We start from the raw sequence: 26,446 nt of genomic DNA, 5'->3' as shown, positions 1-26,446 counted from the left end.
TAAACCTAGGCTTGTAATATTGTTTAACTGTATAATATGTATACAAATACTACATATTATATGTACACAGTGTATAATGAGAGTTTAGTATACAGTAAAATCAATATTGAGACTGGAAGTAATGAAAAATTCCTTAAATTCACCAGATTCATAGTCAGTTAAAGTTACCTGCATGATTGAAAGCTTTCTTTAAAATGACAAATCTAGTATTGTGCCATTGCCACATGGGATCAACTCCATTTATATGTGCAAATAATATTACGGTGCACATTCAAAAGAGATGGAGCTTGATCATGGCAATGTAGTGACGCTTACATCATTCACTCATCCTATCTCCCCATTATGATACCATTATGTGAACCATGTCTTCCAATTTAGGACAAAGTTATCAAAAGAGTTAAGGGGGAGGGGAGGATTATAAAATTATTCACAATATCTCTAGAGAGTAAAAATGACTTCTTAAGAGAGGGGTGGTATGATAACGAAGCCTCAAAAAGGGCCATATTACTAGAAAAATGTGGATTAGATAGCATCACCACCAGATGGATTTGTAACTGGCAGGTATTCCTATTCTCCAAAGCGCTTGAAGGCAAGTCAAGAAGCAATGAGTGGAAAGCAATCAAGGAGAGATCCAATCTAGAAATAAGAAGAAGTTTTTAAGAAGAGATTGGACAGCCACATATCTGAAAAGGTATTGGGATCTCCTGCTTGAAGAAGGATTTGAAGATCTCAAAATTCCCTTCCAACTCTGTTAGGGGATGATTATGAACATATCTCAGACAAACACACTTAGTTCAAATAAATATAAAAGAGGCAGGAGGGGAATTACAAATTTGGAAGATTATGTTACTAAATAAAAGTTGCTTATAGTCTTCTATGAAGTTTCATGATCTGGTCTACTTTGTACGGCTAATAATAATTCTTTAATTTTGATATTCATTTAATAGAACAAGCAGATATATCATAGAATGGTGAAAGGTGATTATCAAATAGAATTCAGACTACTAACAAATGAGAGATGTAGAATCTTGGACTCTGAGAATCAAACCACTTTAAAGAGACACCTAACTGAACTGGTTTGAGACAGTGTACAGAGTAACTCGCATTCCTTCTGTTAAGGCAAGTATAAGCATCAAGAAGACTGAGGAGTGAAATTGGTGCTCACAGTTGCAGAACCATCTTGGTTTGTTTTTTTTACTGCTTTCATCTGATGATCAGAACCTGTACAAATAGGTTGCTAGCTTGGAGACAGTATCTTGATTTCCATTCTAGATGATGATATATATGTGGCTAGAACCAGCTGACAGATTCAATTAATGAAACAAACAACAATTATTAACTGCAGATGTAATTTTATCGCTAACTCTTTCTAGGCAGAAAAACATTTTTTAAAAATTCAAATATTGTATATATTAACAATTGATCTCTTAGGCACATTATTATTATGGGTGAATCTAGAAGGGGGAGGGGAGAAGATCAACATGATTATTTATCTCACTTTGACTTTCTCTGTGTACTAAATAACAGGTTCTTTAGCCTTGAGTGAAAGCTTCATAAATTCCAATGTTAAACCCGGAATTCCAGTATCAAACATGGTTTATTTCACTAAAATATGCATTTAAATATAATAAAGCAATTATTAATTATTTAAATAATATTTTTAATAAATTAGTCTGATCATAGATTGAAGAAATCTCTTCACTGTTTATTATATTCTCCTCTCCACATTCTCCAGTTTGTTCCATTCTCCACTTTCCAAAATATCTATCACTAAGAAATATTGTTTCTTTTTTTCTGTTTGTTTTTATTTCTGTTTCCTTCCCTTATTTTATATTATAATAAACTATAATATTTTTTAAAAAATAATTTTGGACATTGATTTTCTCTTTCTCTCTTCATTCATCCAGATTAGATAGAAATGCTCCCATTAAACTTATATTGGAAAGACATTTTGTAGTGGCAACAGCAAAACTTTATCCTTTCCCAATACTGGTTTAAACAACTTCCGTTTGCTTTTTCCCATTTCACTAACACTGAATTCCAACAGACAGGACTTAGATCTAATTCTATGAAGCAATTCTGTGAAGCATGTTTCAGTCAACACCAAAAGAATAAGCTCACTGCCTGTGGAAATCTGAAGCTGAAAGCATTGCTGCGTATTATCATAATGGGTTTTGTAGCTTTTGATCGCACACATTTGGCACAATGACTACTTGGCTTTTGAAACTCAATGAACACACCTGACAAAAATGAAAGGCTAGTGCAGTAAGTGTTACACTATAAAACTAATGAAGAACATATCCTTGAGGTAAGATACTTCAAATGGACTGATATATAAACAATTGTAGGCAAAGAAAATGGGGACACCTAATCATGAGGTAGATAATTCTTGACTCACAGAAGACAAGAAGAACGGAGAAGTTTGTTTTGAGTTCAATTAGACTTTAGTAAAAGAATTGAATAGAGATTCACTGGGGGAGGGGAATCCTTATTTGTTTAAATAGGAATATTGGAAATAATTTCCAGACATTTGCATATATTAATTTATTTTCTAAAACAGCAATTCTCAGTTATTATTATTCAGACCAAATGTTCCTTATAGACCAATTCCAATGCAGCAAATAATCATCTAGTACTCTGTATTTGTACTCTGACTAAAAAGAAAGGAAGCAACATCCAAACTTTTGGAAGAAAAAGGATACTTGCTAAGAATGTATTTATCTATTTGAATGTGGGAATCAAGTTTTGAGCTTGATATAATTTGATCTGTATTTATCGCTTGATGGCAACAAGTTTAAATTTGAACTTATGAGATACATGTTTTAATGAATAAAAGTTGCAATAATCAGTTATAATGGGGAAGCATTAAGCTACGTGGAGATACTTTATTTTGTTTTGCTTTGTCCTTTTGCAGAATGAGGTAAACATTAGAAATGTTGCTATATTAGGAATTTGAATATATCGGTGTTCTGCCGGCTTATAACACAAGCCTTCAAACAAAGGTAAAAGTAGCCAAAACAGACACACACAGGGGGAAATGCAACAATAGTTTCTTTATCCAAAGAAAAATAGAAGCAAAACTCCCCTTTAAATTCAAAGGGATTTCTTGTAAAAACAAAAACACACTTGAATGCAGTGAGATAACAAAGACAATAAAACTCCAGTCAATTAAAAAGTAACTGTGAAATTCGTCACAGCCACTACTCTTCAGACGTTGTAAAACTCACTATGATTTATGGTCAAAGTCCTGAAATCCAAACAGAGTGCTGAGAATAATTCTGAACAGCAAGTCAAGGTCCACAAGTACGATCAGATAATCTTCCACACTGCGAGGCCGGCACACTGCCCATTTAACAGCAGCCCTAATGACTTGAACCCCACCCAACCACAGGTGGATTCTTTTATCGCCTACAATACTTTTGAAACTGTTCTCTCCTATAGATAAATAAAGAGCTGATAGATAAATTAGTGAAGATTGGACTTAATCCCTGGATAGTTCAGTGGATTTCAAGCTGGCTGAAGCATAGACATCAGAGAGTTATTGTTAATGGCGAGTATTCTGAGCAGAGACAGGTTACAAGCGGTGTGCCACAAGGGTCTGTTCTGGGTCCTATTCTTTTTAATATGTTTGTGAGTGACATAGGGGAAGGTTTGGTAGGGAAGGTTTGCCTATTTGCCGATGACTCTAAAGTGTGCAATAGGGTTGATATTCCTGGAGGGGTCTGTAATATGGTAAATGATTTAGCGTTACTAGATAAATGGTCAAAGCAATGGAAACTGCAGTTTAATGTTTCCAAATGTAAAATAATGCACTTGGGGAAAAGGAATCCTAAATCTGAGTATTGCATCGGCAGTTCTGTGTTAGCAAAAACTTCAGAAGAGAAGGATTTAGGGGTAGTGATTTCTGACAGTCTCAAAATGGGTGAGCAGTGTGGTCGGGCAGTAGGAAAGGCAAGTAGGATGCTTGGCTGCATAGCTAGAGGTATAACAAGCAGGAAGAGGGAGATTGTGATCCCCTTATATAGAGCGCTGGTGAGACCACATTTGGAGTACTGTGTTCAGTTCTGGAGACCTCACCTACAAAAAGATATTGACAAAATTGAACGGGTCCAAAGACGGGCTACAAGAATGGTGGAAGGTCTGAAGTATAAAACGTATCAGGAAAGACTTAATGAACTCAATCTGTATAGTCTGGAAGACAGAAGGAAAAGGGGGGACATGATCGAAACATTTAAATATGTTAAAGGGTTAAATAGGGTTCAGGAGGGAAGTGTTTTTAACAGGAAAGTGAACACAAGAACAAGGGGACACAATCTGAAGTTAGTTGGGGGAAAGATCAAAGGCAACATGAGAAAGTATTATTTTACTGAAAGAGTAGTAGATCCTTGGAACAAACTTCCAGCAGACGTGGTTGGTAAATCCACAGTAACCGAATTTAAACATGCCTGGGATAAACATATATCCATTGTAAGATAAAATACAGGAAATAGTAAAAGGGCAGACTAGATGGACCATGGGGTCTTTTTCTGCCGTCAGTTTTCTATGTTTCTATGTTTCTATGTTTCTATGCATAGCTCTACGCATGCGTGGGTCTATCATTGTTTCCTCATCAGAGTCTATTGAAGATAATGAGGACTGGCTTCTTCCTGGGCTATCTGCCAGACCCCCCTCTTCCATCTCACAGACACTTCCTTCTTCAGATGATAATTCACTGGCCGACTCTGTCGGCAGCAAAACAGGCCTGTGACATTTGGATGTTTCTCCCACCTCCACCTCCACAGTCCTTGGGGCAGGAGCTGGGCCAAAGCTAACCACAACATATTGGTGGTTTTAATTATATTGCTATTGACTATGTGAAATGGGAGCCTATTAGAGTAAATAAATAAATTTGAAAGATGGGGGAAAAAGTAATACCTCCAACTCCATAAGTTTAATTTAAGTAGAGATACTTTAATCAATGAAACATGAAAACAGTCTTTGAAATGAGGTCTTTTATTACTGTTCCCCACAAAATTTTAATTTGCTACATATGTGGGCCAATAATGGACAAGCTTTTAAGGCAGTCAGAAAATAAACCTATATTATATTTTTATAAGGATTCTGATATCCTTGTCTACCTCTTCATTGAAATAAATCAGATATTCATAGAGGTTTTCTTCAATTTTGGGAAAAATTGGAAGTCTATCCCAGAATATATGATGAATAGAATAAGATGGTAGATCCAACTTTGCAATTATTTCTTGCGATTTGTGAGTTGTGATGCCTAGAGTTGTACTGCAACAAAATCTCCCTTCTTGTGCTCGTGAATCATTGTTTAATCATTGTTTCAAATTTTGAGAATTGCAATGTGGTTCTTTGAATGGATCTTAGTTCAGGGTTCAAAGAAATGCATATGAATAATACAATCTGTATCCCCAAAACCTGCAACTATGAGTCTTCCTGAAAGTCTTATTTGTGAGTAATTTTTTGACAAGTGACATTTTGTGATAATATTCCATGCCCTAACACTTTATTTTTCAATCATAATGACAAGGATATATTTCATTGGCTGTTAGGATGCTGTGAAGAAATTGCTCACCTTCATTCTTGGCAGTGACAATGATTGCTGGCAAATTTCTGGTCTTGAAATTTTAATCTCTGCCAATAACGTCTAACAGAACTGACATTGCACAAACTGTTTGACACTGAAGAACTTAATAATGTGACCCCCACATTCCTCTGAAATACCAAAATTGAGAGCAATATCTCATTGAATGATTTGCTGATTGTCAGTCTTTCTCATGTGAAATTCATTGGTTGTCATCACGGGCCATCAATTTCATTCTTAATCACATAAATAAGCTCTTCCTGATGCACCATTGTTACATTTTTGTGGCCCAGTGATGCACAGTTTTCATGTCACCACCATAAGGGATGCGAATTAGTCAGTGAATTTCAATTGACAGAATTCCTTTGGCAGTGAGAAATTCGAACATCATACGTTGCTGAAAGTAAAGTACCATATTTTTTGCACTATAAGACACATATTAAATCTTAAAGAGCAAAAATTGTGGTGCTTTCACCACCGCTGATACCTGTCACTGTTATTTATTTATTTATTTATTTATTTATTTATTTATTTATTTATTTATTTATTTATTTATTTATTATTTGTTTGTTTGTTTGTTTACTTATTTATTTATTTATTTACTTATTTATTTATTTATTTATTTATTCATTCATTCATTCATTCATTCATTCATTCATTTATTTATTTATTTATTGTTAGAGTTGAAAGGGACCATGAAGGCCATCGAGTTCAACCCCCTGCCCAAGCAGGAACCCTACAATACACAAGTCAAGTGACAGTTCAATCTTCTCTTAAAAATGTCTAGAGTGTAGGAGTTCACAACGTCGGCTGGTAGGTTGTTCCATTGGTTGATCGCTCTGACCGTCAGGAAGTTCCTCCTTATCTCCATGTTGAATCTCTCCTTGGTCAGCTTCCAGCCATTGTTCCTCGTCCAGCCCTCTGGTGCCCTGGAGAATAAAGTGATCCCCTCCTCTCTGTGGCATCCCCTCGTATACTTGTAGACTGCTATCATGTCTGCTCTGGCCCTCCTTTTCTCTAGGCTATCCATGCCCAGTTCCCTCAGTCTCTCTTCGTAAGTCTTGGTTTCCATTCCCTTAATCATCTTGGTTGCTCTTTTTTGCACCTTCTCCAGAGTTTCAATGTCTCTTTTGAAGTGTGGTGACCAGAACTGAATACAGTACTCCAGGTGTGGCCGGACCAGGGCGTAGTAGAGTGGTATTAAGACTTCCCTGGTCTTGAAGTGTATTCCCCTTGCTGCTGCCACTCGCCACTAGAACTTCATTGCTGGGCAGATGATTGTTGATTGGACCGGCCTCCTAGAATACTGCTGTTCGCCACCATTTGCCGCTGCCGCCAATCGCCACTGCCACTGCTGAATGGCAGTGGCGGCGCATGGCAGCGAATGGCAGTGGAAGTAAACAGTGGCAAGTAGCAGCAGTGGTGATTGGTAGTATTCCAGGAGGCTGATCCAACTGCCGATCACCTGCTCAACAGTGAAGGCTCCAGGTGATGGCAGCGGATCAGGTCAGGTGAACAGTTGTGGGAACAATGGAGTGGAGTCCTGACAAGCCACATATGCTGGGGCTGTGATAATGGGTTGAAGCTGACCGGGCTGTTTGCTGTGAGAATGCTAGCCATATGAATAGATGCTGTGAGCCAGAGGCAGATATTTTTTTCTTGTTTTCTTCCTCTAAAGCTAATAAGTGTCTTATGGTCCGGGACATTTTATAGTTTGAAAATACGGTACTTGCTATAGCCTAATCCTAGTAATGCAATATTTTCTAAAACAATTTCCTTGCAACAAAATTTATTTATGTATTCATTTATTGGATTTCTATGCCACCCCTCTCCGAGGAGTCACGATATATAATATACAGTATACAAAATCTTAAATCCAATTAATTAATTAAAAATCTAACCCCCCCCCTCCAAAAGCATAAAAAAACCAATCTTTCCATTCACTCAACATTCTCTCAACACATTCATTGGCCAAGGGGCTAATGGCTCCAGGCCTGGTGGCATAAATGAGTCTTCAGACTCTGCAGCAGAAGGCAGGTCTCGAAGTTATTCTGGTCCCATGCCATGTAGGGCTTTATAGGTCATAACCAACACTTTGAATTGAGTCCAGAAACCAATTGGAGAGATGTATGTGTCTGCGCAAGGCTGCATTTTGCACAATTTGAAGTTTCCAAATGCTTTTCAAAGGTAGCCCCATGTAGACAGCATTGCAGTAGTTGAGGTTATAAGGGCATGAGTGACTGTGAGCAGAGATTTCCTAACTAGGTAGGGCCGCAACTGGTGCACTGGACGAACCTGGGCAAACATCCCCCTCGCCACAGCTGAAAGATGATGTTCTAATAAGAGAATATATGCTAAAGTCCATGTCAAAGCTTCTTGCACATCAGTACTGTCATTTTTTGGCAATTTAAAACTTTAGAAGCATTATTTTTCATTCATCATTGGAGGTCATCATCATGTATTCTGTTTATAGATATCATTCACATTAACAGAAATAGTGCAATGCAGTTGAGCTACACTGAACTGTCTCCAAGATTTTTTTACTGTTCTACTTTTACATATTAATCCACATTTTCTCTGCTTGAAAACTTCCCTTTGAAATAAGATTCTTTTTTCCAAATTACAGGTAGCTGAGATGAAATAACAATAGTGACTACATTTCTTTATGCTCTATATATTTTAATAAGTTTCTGACTATGAAAAGAAATTAAACTCCACAACCACACAACATCTTTTACTTCGTCGGTTCCCCCCTCTGCAATATGTTTAATTTCCCAATAGCAAAGTATTGCCAATATAGAATTTATATTATATCGGTGAAGTTGTTTTTGCACAACTAAAATAATTTCTTACTATAACTTTAAAAAGTTAAAAAGGGTTACTATGTCTTGACAAAGAGATAGTAGGCTTAGTTGCATAAATGTATGCAATTAATAATCTCAAAAATTGTATATGCTATTATGTTAGCATTTCCAGCAAAATCTAGCCAGTCATGCTCTGTAGTTAATTGATATAGTGACAGTTACCTATAAATGTAAAAAGACATTTATGCAAATTCACACATAAATACATGCAAATGTATGCCTTGACTGCTATTTCTGTTTTTAATGTAATTGTTTGCATCATGGATTATGTTTATTTTTGTTCATTACTTAAAGTACCTTATTAGATAGGCAACTCTATAAAGTTGTTAAATGTAAATTAATACTTTTTACATGTGACTAAAAATATTCCAATCCACCTACTTAATTCTTTTAGAATTCTTTCCTCTTTCAGCTGTATTCACCCTATTTTGGAAAAGACTGCCAAGAGCAATTAAACAGTGAAACAAACAAACAAAAATACAGGATAGATGTCCTAAATACCTTCTAGGCAGAAAAAAAATGATATAAACAATATAAACAAGCAAGTAAGCATATCAAAAACCAAACTCATCTGATTAGTATAATTTGAAATTATATCATTTCAGGATACATAGGGATAATATATAGTGCTAGTACAGCCCTATATATTATCCCTATGTAATATATAGGGCTTCATTTCAAGGCCAAGGTAGGGAGTGTCATGCACTGAATTAGCCCTAAATATGGAATCATGCTAAAATCTTACCCAGAGAAAATCACACATTGATTGATTTCATACAATATGCTAAGTAAAAGCCAAAAATTAAAGTTTATTTGTTACATGAATTCAACCTTTGCGATTTGAAAATTTGGGTTTATGCCTTAGAGCAGTGATGGTGAACCTTTTTTTACTCCAGTGCCAAAAGAGCGTGCACGTGCACTGTCTTGCATGTGTGAGTGCCCACACCCATAATTCAATGCCTGGGGAGGGGAAAAACAGCTTCCCTCATCTCCCGGAGGACCACTGGAGGCCAAAAACAGCCTCTTTCCCAACTTCTGGTGGGCCCAATAAGCCCAAATAGGTCCAAAGGCTTCCCTGGACCCGGGGGAAGGCTGAAACACCTTCCCCATCCCCTGGAGGCTCTCTGGAAGCCAAAACCACCCTCCCAGAGCCTCTGTGGGAGGCAAAAATCAGTTGGCTGGCACACACATGCACGCTGGAGCTGAGCTAGGGCAATGGCTCATATGCCAGAAGATATGGCTCTGCATGCCACCTGTGGCACCTGTGCCATAGGTTCACCATCACTGCCTTAGAGTGTTATGAGAATCTAGCCGTAGTATTTAATAGTGCCTGGAATCTGAATGGAACTTAGTTTATTTCCTTATATTGGGTCTTTTGTCATACTCTGGGGAATCCAGAGCATGATACCCTGGTCTTTTGAGAGTGAAGAATGCCAAAGCAATGTCACACTGATGGTTCACCTACCAGATGCTGAACATAAGAACATAAGAAGAGCCATGGTGAATTGGGCCAAAGCCCATCGATTCCAGCATTCTGTGTCACACAGTGGCCCACCAATTGTACATGGGGAATTTGAGCAGAAAGAGAAGGCAAAACCCTCCCTTTCCCTGGACCCACAACAAATTGTCTTTTTAAACTATTGGATTTGTATTGTTTTGTTGTTGTAAGCCGCTCCGAGTCTCCAGAGAGGGACGGCATACAAATCTAATAAATGAATGAATGAATAAATGAATAAACAAACAAACAAACAAACAAAAAAACAAAAAAAATCTACAACAGGGCAGGCAAAGTGGGCATGGAACATAGACCCAAGTTATTAGTAAACATTGAGAGTTACTAATAGAAAAGGCCAATTCCTATTATTTCTCAGCTAGAGTTGGAGGAGTCAGGGACAAGGAGACATGTCACTTTGGGGATGTTTTCAGAGGATAAGGAGTTTGCGAAAGGCAAGGAGGGTGGGGGCAATCCTAATCTCCAGGGGGAGTTGATTCCAGAGAGTAGAGGTCACCATACTGTATGTGCTTATACACACACACACGCACACACGTACAACTCTTATAAAATTATACACATTCAACCTCATTTACTGCTATAGGAAAAATACAACCTGAGCCCAGAAGCGGGAAAAAAAGAAAGAAGGGCGGCTTATAGTCTGATAAATAAATTAAATAAATAAATAACTCTGTGGCCCAGTTATCATGCCTAAAAAAATCTCTTTGCTATGTCTATGGAATTCTATATTACAGTGGGAGAACCAGTCCTTCTGAATATCAATGAACTGAATGAGAAATAACTATGCTGTCTTATTTCCTATATTAATGACCTCATTCTGAGTAGCTTTTTAGTACTCTTTCCCCTCTGATAGCAATTCCATTATCTCCACATTCACATGCTGCCACTTCTCTGTTTGAAACTTCATCTGTGCAGCATCATTCCCACATGGGCTTCCTTCTGCTTGCCTAAGCAGCTTTGCTTGCTGCCAGTAGTTCAATTTGTGAGTGTAGAGGGTCAGGCTTGTCCTTCAGCCATGTCTGGAGGCAAACAAGAATCAAATCAGGAAAGGGCTGAATAGCCATCAATTTGTCAAGGGGGGGAAATTTTGAAATATACCCAGAAGCTTCCCCATCACTCACTCTTTTGCAAAGAGAAAGCAAAGAAAAATAAAAAAGTAAGAAATAATCTATTAAGAATAAACAGTGTTTTTCATGTAATTTTCCTTTGCCCAAGAAAATTCGTCTTTGATTATTATTAATGGTGGGACTTCAGGCAGAACACCGAGGCTTCTACCATCCATCACTGAAGTGTTGCCATTAGGGAGAATGGAAAGCAGATATTTTATTGGCAGGCAACAACCAGTATGGCTACTGGTATAAATAGCACCTCTAGCTATTCCCATTGCTTAAACGTTAATGTTAAAAGCTATCATACTAACTTAGAAATCTCTGAATGCTCTGTGCTAAGAGCTCTGTAGCTCTTTTCCTAATAGCCTCCAGGAACTTGTTCCTCAAACTGTGGTTAGATATTCTCAGCATTTTTTTGGAGGGGGTTCTGGACATTACTGTGCAGTAAAAATATATCTTGAAAAACACTCCTCCTAAAGCTTTCATATTTGAGCATTTTACTTTGAAAATTTTTGTAAGATCACTGAAATTTCATGAATTTTGGCAAGATTTCAATAATATTTTCCTAAAGATTATTTTTTGAAATTTCACGCAGCATCTAAGCATGTAACACATGTTATGTGCTGGCAGTTGCATCACAAACCCCTGGATTAGATATATAGCAAATACTGGTTGTCATACAGATTACAGATTATTAGAGTGAAAGGAACTTTATGGGTCATCTAGTTCTAGTCTAAGCAGGAGACATTTTATGTCAACTCTTTTAAAAGGGTCCAAAGGGATAAACAATATTTAGCCCCTTACAAGAAAGGTAATCAACGGTCTCATAAACATTTTATGCATAACCTTTTTCAGTGGTTTACAATTTAGTGAACAGATAGGAAAAGCTAATGAAGGTTTTGAAGGGGAGTTCACCAGGTCAGTTTGTTTTGTTCAATTTTTGTTGAGATCGATGGCTATAGAAATCAAACAAACACACAAACTCTGGGAAAAAAAGAACTAGGATGGAGTTGGACAGCATCCAAATTGAGTAAAATAAATAAGAATCACTTGAATTTCGGAAAACATCTTTATTGCTAATAGGCTAATGTAATGAAATCTCGAAATCTCCAGCTGAACTATTGTAATCAGTGATGAAGTTACTGTCTTATTCACCTCTCCCCCAATTGCATTTCAGTTTCCCCACTTTTGTGACAAGCTAACAATATAATATCACTGATAGTTTCAATGATAAAGCAATTGAACAATAATGTTTTCTCAAAAATAACAGGAGTAATATAAAGGGAGCAGAAATTATGAGATATTTACTTATCTATATGGGTTTCTGTTTGTCTACCTCTGTTCAGTAAATGATGTTACTGTCACTGAGAGGATCTGGGCTAAAATAAGTGGAAAGAAGCATAAAATCACTTATTACTGATCAACCATCTAAAAAGATGTGATATAAATGAATAATATAAATGAAGAATAAATGGCATATTTACACAATGCAAAAAATGAATAAAGAAAATTATGACAGGAAAATTTAATTATTTCCAACATTTGGCAGACAGAAATTCTTCCAATATGAGTTCTTCTATGAAAGTTCCTGGTTTTTCTTACAGACAATCTTCTTCTTCGATGTGGGAAGGAAGGCAACCAACTTTTTATTTAAGCAAAACCAATTAGAAAGCAGATAAAGTGGATTTTAATTTATTTGATTTTGACACTGCCCAACTCCCACAAATTGTATAGGAAAATAATGCTTTCCTTGTTATTAACGAAAGCTAAATTTGAAACAAAACAATTATATAAAACAGATTTAATAAATCATAACAAATAATATTCCATATTAAGAAAATAGGCAAATTTTAATGGAAGTTGATAATAAATAAATAAATTATTAAATGCACAATTGCAAACATTTGAAGGAGGTAAAAACAAAGTCCATATGGCTGCACTGAACACTTAGAGAAGATCTAAAAATGAAAAAGAACACATAGAAAAGGAAAAAAGACAGGCAGATCACTAAATAAGATTTTTAGAGAAATTGCCAGCAAAACTAAAGTTCAGAATAAGTCAAGTTTAATGAAGGAAGCTAAGAATGTAGAAAAACTTTTTTGGGTAAATTCAAAATACAGTAATCCCTCGTTTTTCGCGGGGGATGCGTTCCAAGATCACCTGTGAAAAACGAATTTTTGTGAAGTAAAGGAAATATATTTTTTATGTATTTAATGAGTATTTGGACTTTTAAAACCCACCCTTTGCATTAAGCAGTCATTCTATAAAGCTTCTCAGCTGGAACTACATGTGATATCCTACCAGTTTCTTTAATAGACTACAGTAGTACTGTAGAAGAATTTTATGAATTTTTAATGGATTTAAAATTTTCAATGGATTTAATGGATTTAAGCCCGCTTTGAAAACCCATGAAATAGTGAATCCACAAAAGATGAACCGCGAAGTAGCGAGGGATTACTGTAAATGAAGCAAAATATAGTATTCCAGTTGGTCAGTAAAAATAGCAGAAGAGTAATAGATAACAAACAATATATTACTCAACTCTTGAATATTTATTTATTTATTAGATTTGTATGCCGCCCCTCTCCGAAGACTTGGGACAGCTAAATATGGCAGTAAACATTTCATAGCTGGGATCCAGATTATTATTATTATTATTATTATTATTATTATTATTATTATTATTAATTAGATGTTGTGAGTCACTCCGAGTCTTCAAATCTAAATAATAATAATAATAATAATAATAATAATAATAATAATAATAATAATAATAGATTTGTATGTCATCCTTCTCTGAAGACAGATAAAAGTAGACTGATTTACAATATATTTTTAAAAGATTATTGGTCATAACTAGCACACACTAGGGTGAGAATGCATGAAGTGAACTTAAGCTTTGAGTAATGGTGTGGTATATTGACTAAAAGATATACATATGGCCCCCACTCTCTCCAAGAGAATTCCACAAATATCTTAACATTTGGCTCTATTCCCAGGCCTGTGGTTTAGGGTGTTTGTATAGCCCCTATCAAATCATTTTTGAAAGGTTGTTGATATGGTTTTGTTCAGGTGAACATGTTTTTTTTAAATTTTGTCTTTTAGATGTTATTTGCCCAATGTCCTTTTGAAGTTGGGAGTGGGGGAATGCTTAAAATCTAATACATTAAATTAAAGGGACTATGTTAGATCTTTGTGACTAAGTTATGCATGTGATATAGACATAAGTAAGGATGGCAAGCATCTCTCTCAGTCTTGTTGGCTCTGTTCTTGATTGTCTGTTATTGATCATAATCTTTCTATTAAATGTTTGTTACACTAAGAAGAATGTAATATGTGTGAATGAAGAGAGTATGATATTGATGAATACATACATAGAAATGTTAATTTAGTTATGAATGAAAGAGCTAAAATTAAAATAAGGTATCAAGGATTATCCCACAGAATTTAATCCTGGCTCTCACATTCCCTAACAATTTCATAAATGTCATGGAATGAATGTTTATCAAAAAGTAGAAATGACCCAGAGCAAGATGGCATATCTAATACAAAAAGAAAAGTTTAAAAAACTGATATAGCTTGAAGAAGTGCTTAAAGTAGTAGAATTAAATTTAATAGTGACAGATAACAAAATGTTTCACTTAGAAGATGGAAATAAATTATCCAAGTCTGGGAATATGGAAGGAAATATGTGGCTTGATGAAGGATAACACAGATTCTTGTAATGGATCACATGCTACATATGAATATATAATAATAATAATAATAATAATAATAATAATAATAATAATAATAATAATGTAGAAATCAATTTCCACTTTTAGGGACAACACTGATAGATCATCTCTGGAATGATCTGTCCTCAACTTGACCTTTCAGTTCTTTCAATGCTGAAATCAAGTCCATCTACCTTCCTGTTGGCTGTCCTCTTTTCTTTCCTACCATCTCTCCTAATATGGTCTTTTTAAGGGAGCTTAATATCGGAATGATGAACATTTGAGTTTAGTTTTGATAATTGGGCTATTAGAATGTAATTAACAAGCTGTAAAACTGCTACAGCCCCAGATAAGTGAGCTGAAGCTGATTTGAAGTTGGTAGACTATAAACAGCCTTTGAAAAGGACCTGAAGGCTAGAGGTGCTTGTTATCAAAGAGGTCAAATGTGGACCGAGATCAGTAAACAAATCAGCAGACAATGATTTCAGATGAGAGACAAGGGAGAAGATGAAACAAATACAGCATCTAAGACATTGCAAAGCAATGTACATACATGACACCACTGAAAATTGTCCTCAGTGGGTTATTTTCCCATGGAGAGAATGCAATAAATAAGCCAAACTGACCTCCCACTCAGTAGGAGCTGCAGAGTCTGTTAGCTCTTCCATTCTTTTTAACTGGTTCCCTCAAATTTATTACTCCCTCTCTGCCTCTGAATCTTCACTTCTCTGCTTAAGACAAAGACTAAACTCTGAGTCTGAGAGTCTATTAATGGGTGTAGATGAGGGATTCCAAGTACTGCTCCATAGGATTGTCACTATCATTCTTTGGCTTCACTTCTTTTCCGGTCCTTTTGATCTGAGGACATGTTCTCTCATTATAGTTGGTAATTTGTGCCTTGAATGAGACTCTGATTTTTTCTATGATCCATTTATTTGTTTTCATGGAATTATTAGGGGTTTTCTATAATACTAATGTTAAAAAATGTCAATGTTCTTTTTATGTTGCTTCTACAAAGTTCAAAATTGGCTTCCATAGAGTATAATAGGGAAATCCATGGGCGGTGCAATTCTGAATGTTGTGGGTTTATACATATAATAACATCTGAATATGCTATGTGTTAAGGAAGTTTGTAGAATGACCCCTCGGTTATCATGTATTAAGGAATGTGGGACTGCAGTAGATATCCAGTAAATGATGAGTTACTTTACTTTATATAAATAGCACAGTCCAATTAAACAGTCCAGGTCATTCCCTGCTCAGTCAGTCAATATAAAAAAATACTATAATATTCTTACCAGCCTGTTTTTGTCTTAAACATCAAACAAAGATTATAGCTAATGAACACTTCAATACTTTCAGAGAGTTACAGAGTTTCACACAGAGCTTCTTATTAGACACACATTTAATCATGAATGAATCAGCATTCTGGAGCACATCAGCCTTCAACTACAATCTCTGGGTCCCTCTTAGGGCAAACTTAAAACACCATAGCCAATCATCATACAGCACTACATTTAAAGTATTCAAATAGGTTGATGGCTTGTTTATATATTAAATAGGTTGATGGCTTGTTTATATATTAATAACCCAACCATTTGGACTTAATTCTAATATTATGTATGTTAGAATAGAATAGAATTCTTTATTGGTCAAGTGTGATTGGACACATAAGAAATTTGTCATTGGTGCATATGCCCTCAGTATATATAAAAGAAAAGATACATTTGTCAAGAATCATGAAGTACGACACTTAATGATTGTCATAGGGTACAAATAAGCAATCTGGAAATCAATATTAATACCTTATGTAAATCATAAGTATACAAGCAACAAGTTACAGTCATGCAGTCATAAATGGGAAGAGATGGGTGATAGGAATGATGAGTAGACTAATATTAATAGTAATGCAGCCTTAGTGAATAGTTTGACAGTGGTAACAAAATTATTTGTTTAGCAGTGTTGAGAAAATTATTTGTCTAGCACAGTGATGACATTTGGGAAAATCTGTTCTTGTGTCTAGTTGTCTTGGTGTGCAATGCTCTATAGTATCATTTTGGAGTAGGAGTTGAAACAATTTATGTCCAGGATGCAAGGGATCTGTAAATATTTTCAAAACCCTCTTTTTGACTTGTGCAGTATACAGGTCCTTAATGGAAGGCAGTTTGGCAGTAATTGTTTTTTCTGCAGCTCTGATTATCCTCTGAAGTCTGTGTCTGCCTTGTGGGTTGCAGAACCAAACCAGACAGTTATAGAGGTACAGATGACAGACTCAATAATTTCTCTGTAGAACTGTATTAGCAGCTCCTTGGCCAGTTTGAGCTTCTGAGTTGGCACAGAAAGAATTTTCTTTGTTGTGCTCTTTTGATGACGCTTTTGGTGTTAGGTGACCATTTTAGGTCTGAGATATGATAGAACCTAGACATTTGAAGGTTTTTGCTGTTGATACTGTGTTGTCTATTATTGTAAGAGGTGGTAGGATGGGAGAGTTTTTTCTAAAGTCTACTACCATTTCTACAGTTTTGAGTGTGTTCAGTTCCAGATTTTTCTGGTCGTACCACATCTGTATGCATTTTCATCATTTTCTTGAATTAGACCAATCACTGTTGTATCATCTGCAAACATCAATGGTTTAACAGATGGATAATTTGAGATGCAGTTATTGGTATATAGAGAGTACACAGCCTTGGATGGCCCCTGTACTAATTGTATAGGTGTCTGGTGTGATTTTGCCTAGCTTTACCTGCTGTTTCCTGTCTTTTAGGAAGCTTGTGATCCACTTACAAGTGTGTTCAGGTACCACCTGAACAAAACAATATTTTGTTTCTTTAATTTATCAAATTTATATAGCCTCTCATTGCACATAATGATTGTGTAATGTATGTAATAAGATAAGGAACATAAAAACCATTAAAAACCACAATATAAATTAAAATAAAAACAAAGTAAAACATATCTTTTCCAAGAATTTTTTAAATTGTTATTGTTATTGTTATTGTTATTGTTATTGTTATTGTTATTGTTATTGTTATTGTTATTGTTATTGTTATTGTTATTGTTATTGTTAGTGTTATTGTTATTGTTATTGTTATTGTTATTGTTATTGTTATTGTTATTGTTATTGTTATTGTTATTGTTATTGTTATTGTTATTGTTATTGTTACCAAGTCATATTTTTGACTCATGTTTCCTTTACTATTGGGTTGATCCTAAAAGGCAGAAACTATCTGACATGTCAGTGCCTTCATTGTCACTTCTAAGGCTGGTTCTAATACCTGTTGTCATTAGTTTGGTCTTTATAATCATAGTCCAACATTTTGTCACTATGATCCTTGCGTTACCCTATTTGAGCTTGCAGATCATTTATATTTCCATATCAGAGTAATTTTACCACTGTAATACAGATTATTGATGTTCTTTCAACAATTTTGAAACCATACTCATTCTCTTCCAATCCAGTCTCCCTCAATATATGTTCAGCACATTGGTTGAATAAATAAGTAGAGACTTTACGGTAAGTGATATGATCTTCTGACTCAAAATGTCCATTCCAGTTCATTTCAATTCACTGATGCCCAAGATGTCAAAGTGGGACTTCCGGGTGGAGCCCGATCGCGCCGGAGGAGCGGAGGCTGAGCTCCGGCACCGCAGTCCTCCCTTCCAACTTGCAGGACGCGGATTCGCGTTGCGCCGACACCGGAGGGGTCGGCCCAGGACAGGGGGTCTCCTGGACACCCTGGGACGGATCGCCGAGGTCCTGGGGGTTAGGGATAACCCCGCAGCTGCAGGCATGGAGAGCTGCGCCCAGGCGGCTGCCTGGACACAGCCATAGCGATCGCCGAAAGAGGAAGTTCAAAAATAGAAGAGAAGTCTACAAACAGCAGATCAGCAGATAAAGGAGATTTACAGCACCACACGGAATTCTTTTGGTATCTATTCAAGTTTGGGAAAAGAAGATCTTAAATTTTAAGGCGAATATAACAAAAGAAGAAAATTGTAAGTGATATCCATCCACGGAGAAGAAGTTCAGCCGGAACTACTTGCCTTTGTTACAATTGAGTATAACTTTCTTTTTTTCCCCCTACCTTAAGATTATAGTGTGGTGTGTCTACTTTCCCTTTTCTTCTTTTATTTTTTCTTGTCACAATTTTGATATATAAATTTTTTCTTTTCTTTTTACAAAACTAATGTTTGATTTGGAAATTATGGAGTGAATGAAGTAAAATATATTAATCAATTGAATACTGTGGAACCAATGAATTGAACTAATCCAATTTACGCTATTTCAATGGAATTTTACTGAAGTTATAAATTTTTGAAATGAATTTTGGACTATTCATCTTATCCTTTTATTTTTAAAATTTTTGACATTATTTTTATTCCCTTATTAATCTTTTCCTTGGATTTGCTGGGACTATTTTTTGTGTGATTTTAGAGGCGTAAGGATACTTTTTGTATTTTTATTTTTCTACTCCTCGTTGTTTTTTCCTTTTTTTATATATACAATATAGAAACTTGGACTATCTTATTAGTATTTGAATTTGGAAATTACTCTGGACATTGGTCTTGGATTCATTTTTCTTTTTTTCCCTTCTAATTTTATTAGAGTATAAGTTAGGCTCACTTTATTTGGACTCATTAGAAATTTTTGGACCCTTTTCTCTTTAGAACTTTTGATATATTTTTCTTTTTTAACTAAAAGTCTGTTCATTACAACTACCCTTGGATTAATTTTTATTTTTTCATTTTTACACATATAAGTATATTTTTTGAATATTAGAAACAATTTTAAATATATTTTTTTAAAATATTTTTTAGAGATATAAAATACTTTCTCTCCCTCTCTTTTTTCTGTCCTCTTAAAAGAAACTCTCTCTAGTTGTTGTTTTTCCCCCTTCTTTTTATTTGCCTTTCTTTCAAGAAATCCTTTGTATCTTTCTTCCTTTTTGCTTTTTTCCTTTCTTCTTTCCTTCTTTCTCTCTCTCCCGTTTTTATTTTTTATATTTTTTCTCTTTTTCATTACTAAATAGCTATGTGCTAGAATATTGGTTTCTTCCTCTCCCCCACCTGATCCCCTTTTAAGGAACTTAGGAACTCACTGAAATATTTTCTACCCTCACCCCTTTACTTTCTTATTTTTTCCTTTCTATTTTCCTTTTAATTAAACTCAATAATTAATTATAGCACTAACTTAATTGAATCAATATATTCAATTTCTCTTTTTTCTGCTCCATTTTTCTATTAAGAATACATAAGATTTAGAATAAAATAATTTTTAAAATAAAATAATAACAGTAAATTTTGGATTATGAAAGGTTCCCACAGGGCACAGAGTGTGACTTCAGTGACTATGATAACAACGCGAAAACAACCAACTACTCCAGCCCCAACTTCTACACCTAGGACCTCCCCAACCTCATCACCGTTACAACAAAGGACCATACCCACAATGTTGGCCAAAGAGAAAGAAAAAGACAACCCTACGATGGACCCTAGTCTTCAGATTATTCAAGAAGCACTAGCAGACATCAAGGCATTACAAACCCAGGCAAAAACTCAAAGCGACACAAACAAAGAAGAAATGAAAACTTACTTACAAGAACTGAGGCAAGAGATGAAGGAGATGAAAGACGAAATTAAAAAAGAAATTGCAGAATTCAGAACTGAACTCACTGAAGTAAAAGGGAATGTTGTCGAAATGGATGGAAATATAAAAGTCATTCAACAAAAACTACAAGACAGCGAAAAGAGAATACAAGTGACAGAAGAAAAAATCCAAGATGTGGGACAGAGAGTAGAAGAATATGAAGACCACAACTACGCAGCCCGCAAAGACTTTGATATAGCAATAACCAATCTAGAACTTCACTCCGCACTACATGGTCTGAGGTTCCAAAACATTGAAGAAGAAAAAGATGAAGACTTGCCTGCAAAAATGGCAGAAGTTATGGGAGCCATTTTGCAGTTAAACCCAACAGAACTGGTAAAAGAAATTGATGAAGTCTACCGAGTTCAGACTGGATATGTAAGACGTCATAATCTACCCAGAGAAGTTCACATTAAATTCACAAGAAGAATTGTCAAAGACGCTATACTGAGATACACAAAAAACGAGTCCCTTAAACGCGATGGGAAAGAAATCACGATTCTGAAACAAGTTCCGAGGAGAGTCCGAAAGACTAGAAGACAATATTATTTTCTTACAAGTATTTTAATTAGAAAGAGCATTGCTTTCAGATGGCTGATACCAGAAGGTTTGACCCTAACATGGCAATCAACGAGAGTGAAAATAGAAAGTGTAGAACAAGCAAGATCTTTTCTAGCACGCAGTGGACTGGACAGTACCACGCAAATCCAGATCCAACCAAAGCCCAGCGATGAAATGATGGGGGCAACAGGTGGTGGAGGGGAAGAAGCGTTGGTGGTGAGGCAGAAACAACTACAGATCTCACAGGACTTAATTTTGGATACCCGACTCCGAGAACCGAAAGAACCTAAAAGGTGCTACAAATAAAGATGACACATGATCTGAAAATATTTTCAGTCAATGTAAATGGATTGAATAACCCAAGGAAGAGAAACCAATATTAACTAAACTTACGAAACAAAAAGCCCAGATAAACATCCTACAAGAAGTCCATATCAAAAAATCAAAAAGAAGTCTCCTTAAAAACTCAAAATTGGGAAAATTATACACTAGTTTGGCTAATCAAAAGAAAAGAGGTGTAGCAATGTATATTGATGAATTAATTGAATCAAAAGAAATATATAATGATGGGGATGGAAGGACTTTGATAGTACAATTAGATTTAGAAACAAAACCATTAACAATTGTCTCAATTTATGCACCAAATGATAATCAAAAACAATTCTATAAAGATTTACATGAAAAAATTAACGAGTTATCAATTGAAAATATGATAATAATAGGAGACTTTAATGCAATCTCAGATGACCAAATGGATTATAATGGGAAAAGAAAAGAAAAGAAAAAAAGCAACTATACATTCTAAAGACCTTAATGGAAGTACATCTACATCGATAATAAACATATTGAGTGCTGTCAGACTGGAGAGACCCATTACCTGGCATTATATTAGCTTTCATTTTATCTTGTGTGGTTTTCTTGGTAAAACACAAGAGCAATTTACCATTGCCTTTTCCTATGCAGTGTGAAATGAGATGTTTTCTGTTACCACTAAAGTGATCATCTGCCTCCAGCATGTCTTAAATCACTGCTCTCCTAATATAATTGCCTGCTTTTTATAAATGGGCAACTGGAAAGATCTTCACACCTTGTATGCCATTGTTGGGAAAATATACTGTTGGTATAAAGTCCTAGCATACTTCATTTATGTCTTCTAGAAATACCCTACACCACAATGAGAGTTAGCATTGCAAGACTTGTGAAAGGGGGAAATGCAGTTTAGGGGACATCAATACATGCATGATTTTAAAACCATATAGTAAGTAAATGTTTTTAAGGGGCGTGCATAAGTGCACCAGAGTGCCTTCCCTCCCCTGTCCTAATGTTTCTCTTTTACTAGTATCATGTATATAAATATTGTTATATCTCTGTACCAATATGTACTTGACAAAACAAATAAATAAAAATAAATAAAATAATTTTTCCATTAGATTTGATAATCCTTTGCATCCTGTGTTCAATATTTGGTATCATATTTTTGTAAAAAAAGATTCAGAGTAACTTGGGGGAAATGCAGAGAAGAGTAACAAGGATGATTAGAGTGTATGAATTAAACTTTACAAGAAGAAAGTAAGGCAATAAGGAATGTTCAGTCTTGAATGAAATAAGGCAACTAGAGAGGAATATGATTCAGGTATCAAACCAGAGCCATACATATAGTCCAGGAATTCAGAAAGGCAAATTCTGAGCTTTAAATATTGTCTTCTAAAGATAAATTCCGGTTTTAATGTTAGAAAGGCATTCTAATAGAAGGGCAATTTGGCAATGGAACAAATTGCCAAAGAAACTAGTAAACTCTTCTTTGCTAGATAAGCTGAAGCAGAGTCTGAATTATTCTTTCCAAGTCTGTATGGGTTATTTTTCTTGCAATAGTCTAACAAACTGCCTCTTGGATAGCCTTAGCTCACATCTTGAGAGAATACCTGAGCTAGAATTACATGGCTGGCTATCCTGAATCTTTTGTTTTTTTGTAAGACCTGTCAAAACTTTCAGTTGCAGACAAATTCCCCTCATCTCCTTGCTGCTTTTCCCTTATCCCATGTTCTACATTTATGTTTTCTGAAAGAAATATAGGACTGAGGCATGAACATGAGCAAATTTTGTTGCCATGAAGAACTGATGGAGGAAACAGGTGTGAGATTGAAAGGTAAAGAATTTTGTTTCACCTTAATTTGCATAACAAATGTAGTACTAGGAAACAAGGTGGCAGAGGTGCGTTCCTCCTGGTTTGCACCGGTTTGCCCAAATTGGCAGCAACCCACTAGTGACATCACAATGATAGCACAGATCCAGTTTGATTGGTGCCAATCCGTGGAGGCCACCTTCTTTAAAAAAAAAAACATATTTATTTATTTATTTATTTATCTATCTATCTATCTATCTATCTATCTATCTATCTATCTATCTATCTATCTATCTATCTATTTGCTTATTTATTTATTTGCTTATTTATTTATTTGCTTATTTATTTATTTATTTTAAATTTTGGGAGAGGGATTTTTTTCCAGTTTTTCTTCTTCTCCACATGTGTAGAAGTGGAGTTTCTGGCAATGCACATGTATCACTATCTTGTTTTTGGCTTTTTTCTTTTGAATATTTTTGGATTTTTTTGTTATGCGCCTGCACACATGTAAAGCATACCCATGCAGCACGGGAGGAAGCAAATTAGCAGCGAGGTAAGTTAGAACTCAATCATGCAAAGTATATGTAATATTTTACTGTGATAAACTGTTAAACTACTGAAGTTTGCAGATGATACAACAGTGATACAATGAATCCGCATTCAGACAGGAAGTTGAACAACTATCCTTGTGGTGTGACCGGAACAATCTAGAACTGAACACACTCAAAACCGTAGAAATGGTGGTAGACTTTAGGAGAAACCCTTCCACCTCTCACAATACTAGACAACACAGTATCAATAGTAGAGACCTTCAAATTTCTAGGTTCTATCATATCTCAAGACATAAAATGGTCACCTAACATCAAAAACATCTTCAAAAAAGCACAACAAAGATTGTTCTTTCTGTGCCAGCTCAGGAAACTCAAACTGCCCAAGGAGCTGCTGATACAGTTCTACAGAGGAATCATTGAGTCTGTCATCTGCACCTCTATAGCTGTCTGGTTTGGTGCTGCAGCTCAACAGGACCTACACAGACTTCAGAGGATAATCAGAACTGCAGAAAAAACAATTGCTGCCAACCTGCCTTCCATTGAGGACCTGTATACTGCACGAGTCAAAAAGAGGGCAGTGAAATATTTACTGACCCCTCACATCCTGGACACAAACTGTTTCAACTCCTACCCTCAAAACATCGCTACAGAGCACTGCACACCAAGACAACTAGACCCAAGAACAGTTTTTACCTGAGCGCCATCACTCTACTAAAAAAATAATTCCCTCAACACTGTCAGACTTTTTACTAAATCTGCACTTTTATTCTACTAGTTTTTATATATATATATGACAAACATTAAGTGTTGTACTACACGATTCTTGACAAATGTATCTTTTTCTTTTATGTATGTTGAGAGCATATGCACCAAGACAAATTCCTTGTGTGTCCAATCACACTTGGCCAATAAAATTCTATTCAATAAAAAAGTAAAAGAATTGTATAGGATAATTGCTATATAAGAAGAATTCTACAATTTGCACTAATACCACATCATTGTTGACCAGGTGAAGCTTTCAAAATTGCATGTGAGCTTCCTAGACCTTCAGGCTATTACATTAGGCAAGATGATAAGCAATAGAGAAAGGATTATGGGAGGGGGGAATAATTGGTATTTAATCTTAAACTGGCAGAGAAAAAGCTGGCATAGATCACAAGCATTCAAATTAGTTGCTATGATGATGTTGGATGGTTTTCAGAGTTTCTGGAATGAACAAACACTGGCTTATTTCCAGGGTCTGAAGATACTGTATATAATTTTATGATAATATGAAACTGAGCCATCTCTATCCTTCAAAGAAATACATTGGTTCCTTTTTAGGCAGAAAGCAGCAACAGGTTGATACTAGATAATATTTACACTGATGTAACTGGAAATAATTTTAGATAATGTACAGATAAAAATAAATCAATAGAAGTCAAATCAGATAGTTTGGAAAAGTAGTTTCAGAAGAAATAATGGTAATAAATAAAATATACAAGTTTTCTCAGGCTAATTGGTAGAAGAGAAGGCAGAATTGTAAAGCTGATGACACTTAAGCCATTGCTGCAGAAAGATATTTGCTATGCAAAATGTATGATGATGATGATGGCAATGATGATAATGCAGAGTAGTGTGCTAAAAATAATAAGTATCCCCAAAACTAATCTAATTGTGCTACTTGGCAGCTGGGACTCATTGTCACTATAACACAAGAGCTGTGGTGACAAAGAGAAACCTCAGGCTAATTTACTAAGGAAAATCTGTCAATTTGAGTGAGCTTTTTTGTTTCAAATTGGATAATAACAATCTTAGTTTTTAATGGTTTAAATTATGCATCAGCAAAAAGAACTGGATGCTTCCTTTTTTAGTTAGCATTTAATTGCAATCTCCATTGCTGATGGCAGGATGTGCCAACATTTGTGATAGATATAGAAAAGGCTTCAAGATTCTTCTGTGTGACAGTCTGGAAAATTATAGTTGCTTATACTTTTTAGAATAACATCTGCTTTCAGGTCTTTCTTTCCGTGTCTTTTTTTTTTTGGCAATGGGAAATACCAAATAGGTTTCATCTGATAATAAATTTTGTAAGAAGATAGTAGTTACTGACTATCATAAATCTCAAATACTTTAAAAATGTATTTAAAGGATACAAAAGTTTCATGTACAAAGATTTAAATGAAAGAAAAAAGTACGAACTAAGCTATGTTGTTTTTGATATGGGGAATCTGGATATTAGGCTAGGATACAAGAAAGTAGAAGAAGGAGTAGGTTTTGGTTAAACCCAGTACTAGCAATGAGGAAAATTGTCTACCATTGGCATTTGTGGATGATCTTTGCTTCATTGCAAAGGATGCATCACAAGTAAAAGAATTTGCTAATAAGTTAGAAAAAAAATTTGAAGTAAAGAATTTGGGAGAAATAAAGAATTATTGCGGTGTAGAAATACAAAAACTGAAAAACGTGGTTGTATTCTCAGTCAAAGGAAAAAAAATTGAACATTAGAGAAATATAACATGAATATTGTAATATTGCTCCTACATCTATGAGCACAGATTTTTAGTTTGAGTAAGGACAAAAGTGAAGCCTGAGATCAGGAGATATATCACTCAGCAATAGGGAGTCTGTTATATCTATCACAGTAGTCCAGACCAGACATAGCTTGTGCAGTAAGCATCCTAATGTGGACATTTTGTAGGAGAGGGGCGGGGTTTTGAGCCTGCAGCACTGGGGATTTTTCCTTCTCCAAGGAAATGTCCCCAAATCCCATAGTCCAGGGGTTCTGGTCCTTTTG

General features: G+C 35.4%; 1 protein-coding gene across 1 annotated transcript; it reads left to right on the top strand.

The window, feature by feature from the left end:
• Positions 1-20,097: 20,097 nt before the first annotated feature.
• Positions 20,098-26,157, top strand: LOC139154425 (tropomyosin-like). The gene is made up of 4 exons (XM_070729065.1): positions 20,098-20,814; positions 24,680-24,734; positions 25,801-25,919; positions 26,005-26,157. Exons 1-4 carry the CDS (start codon positions 20,098-20,100, stop codon positions 26,155-26,157), a joined length of 1,044 nt encoding a protein of 347 aa, XP_070585166.1.
• The last annotated feature ends 289 nt before the right edge of the window (positions 26,158-26,446 follow it).

Source organism: Erythrolamprus reginae, chromosome 1 (genome assembly GCF_031021105.1).
Source record: "Erythrolamprus reginae isolate rEryReg1 chromosome 1, rEryReg1.hap1, whole genome shotgun sequence".
NCBI classification, from domain to species: Eukaryota; Metazoa; Chordata; class Lepidosauria; order Squamata; family Dipsadidae; genus Erythrolamprus; species Erythrolamprus reginae.
This window is presented reverse-complemented; position numbering and strand designations above follow the sequence as displayed.

Bases quoted from the DNA above. Each gene is read 5' to 3' on its own strand.
- LOC139154425 (XM_070729065.1), top strand. From the start codon at position 20,098: ATGAAAGGTTCCCACAGGGCACAGAGTGTGACTTCAGTGACTATGATA. The intron at 20,815-24,679 runs GTAAGACGTCAT...ATTGTTGACCAG, and splicing joins ACCGAGTTCAGACTGGATAT to GTGAAGCTTTCAAAATTGCA. The intron at 24,735-25,800 runs GCAAGATGATAA...ATGTATTTAAAG, and splicing joins CCTTCAGGCTATTACATTAG to GATACAAAAGTTTCATGTAC.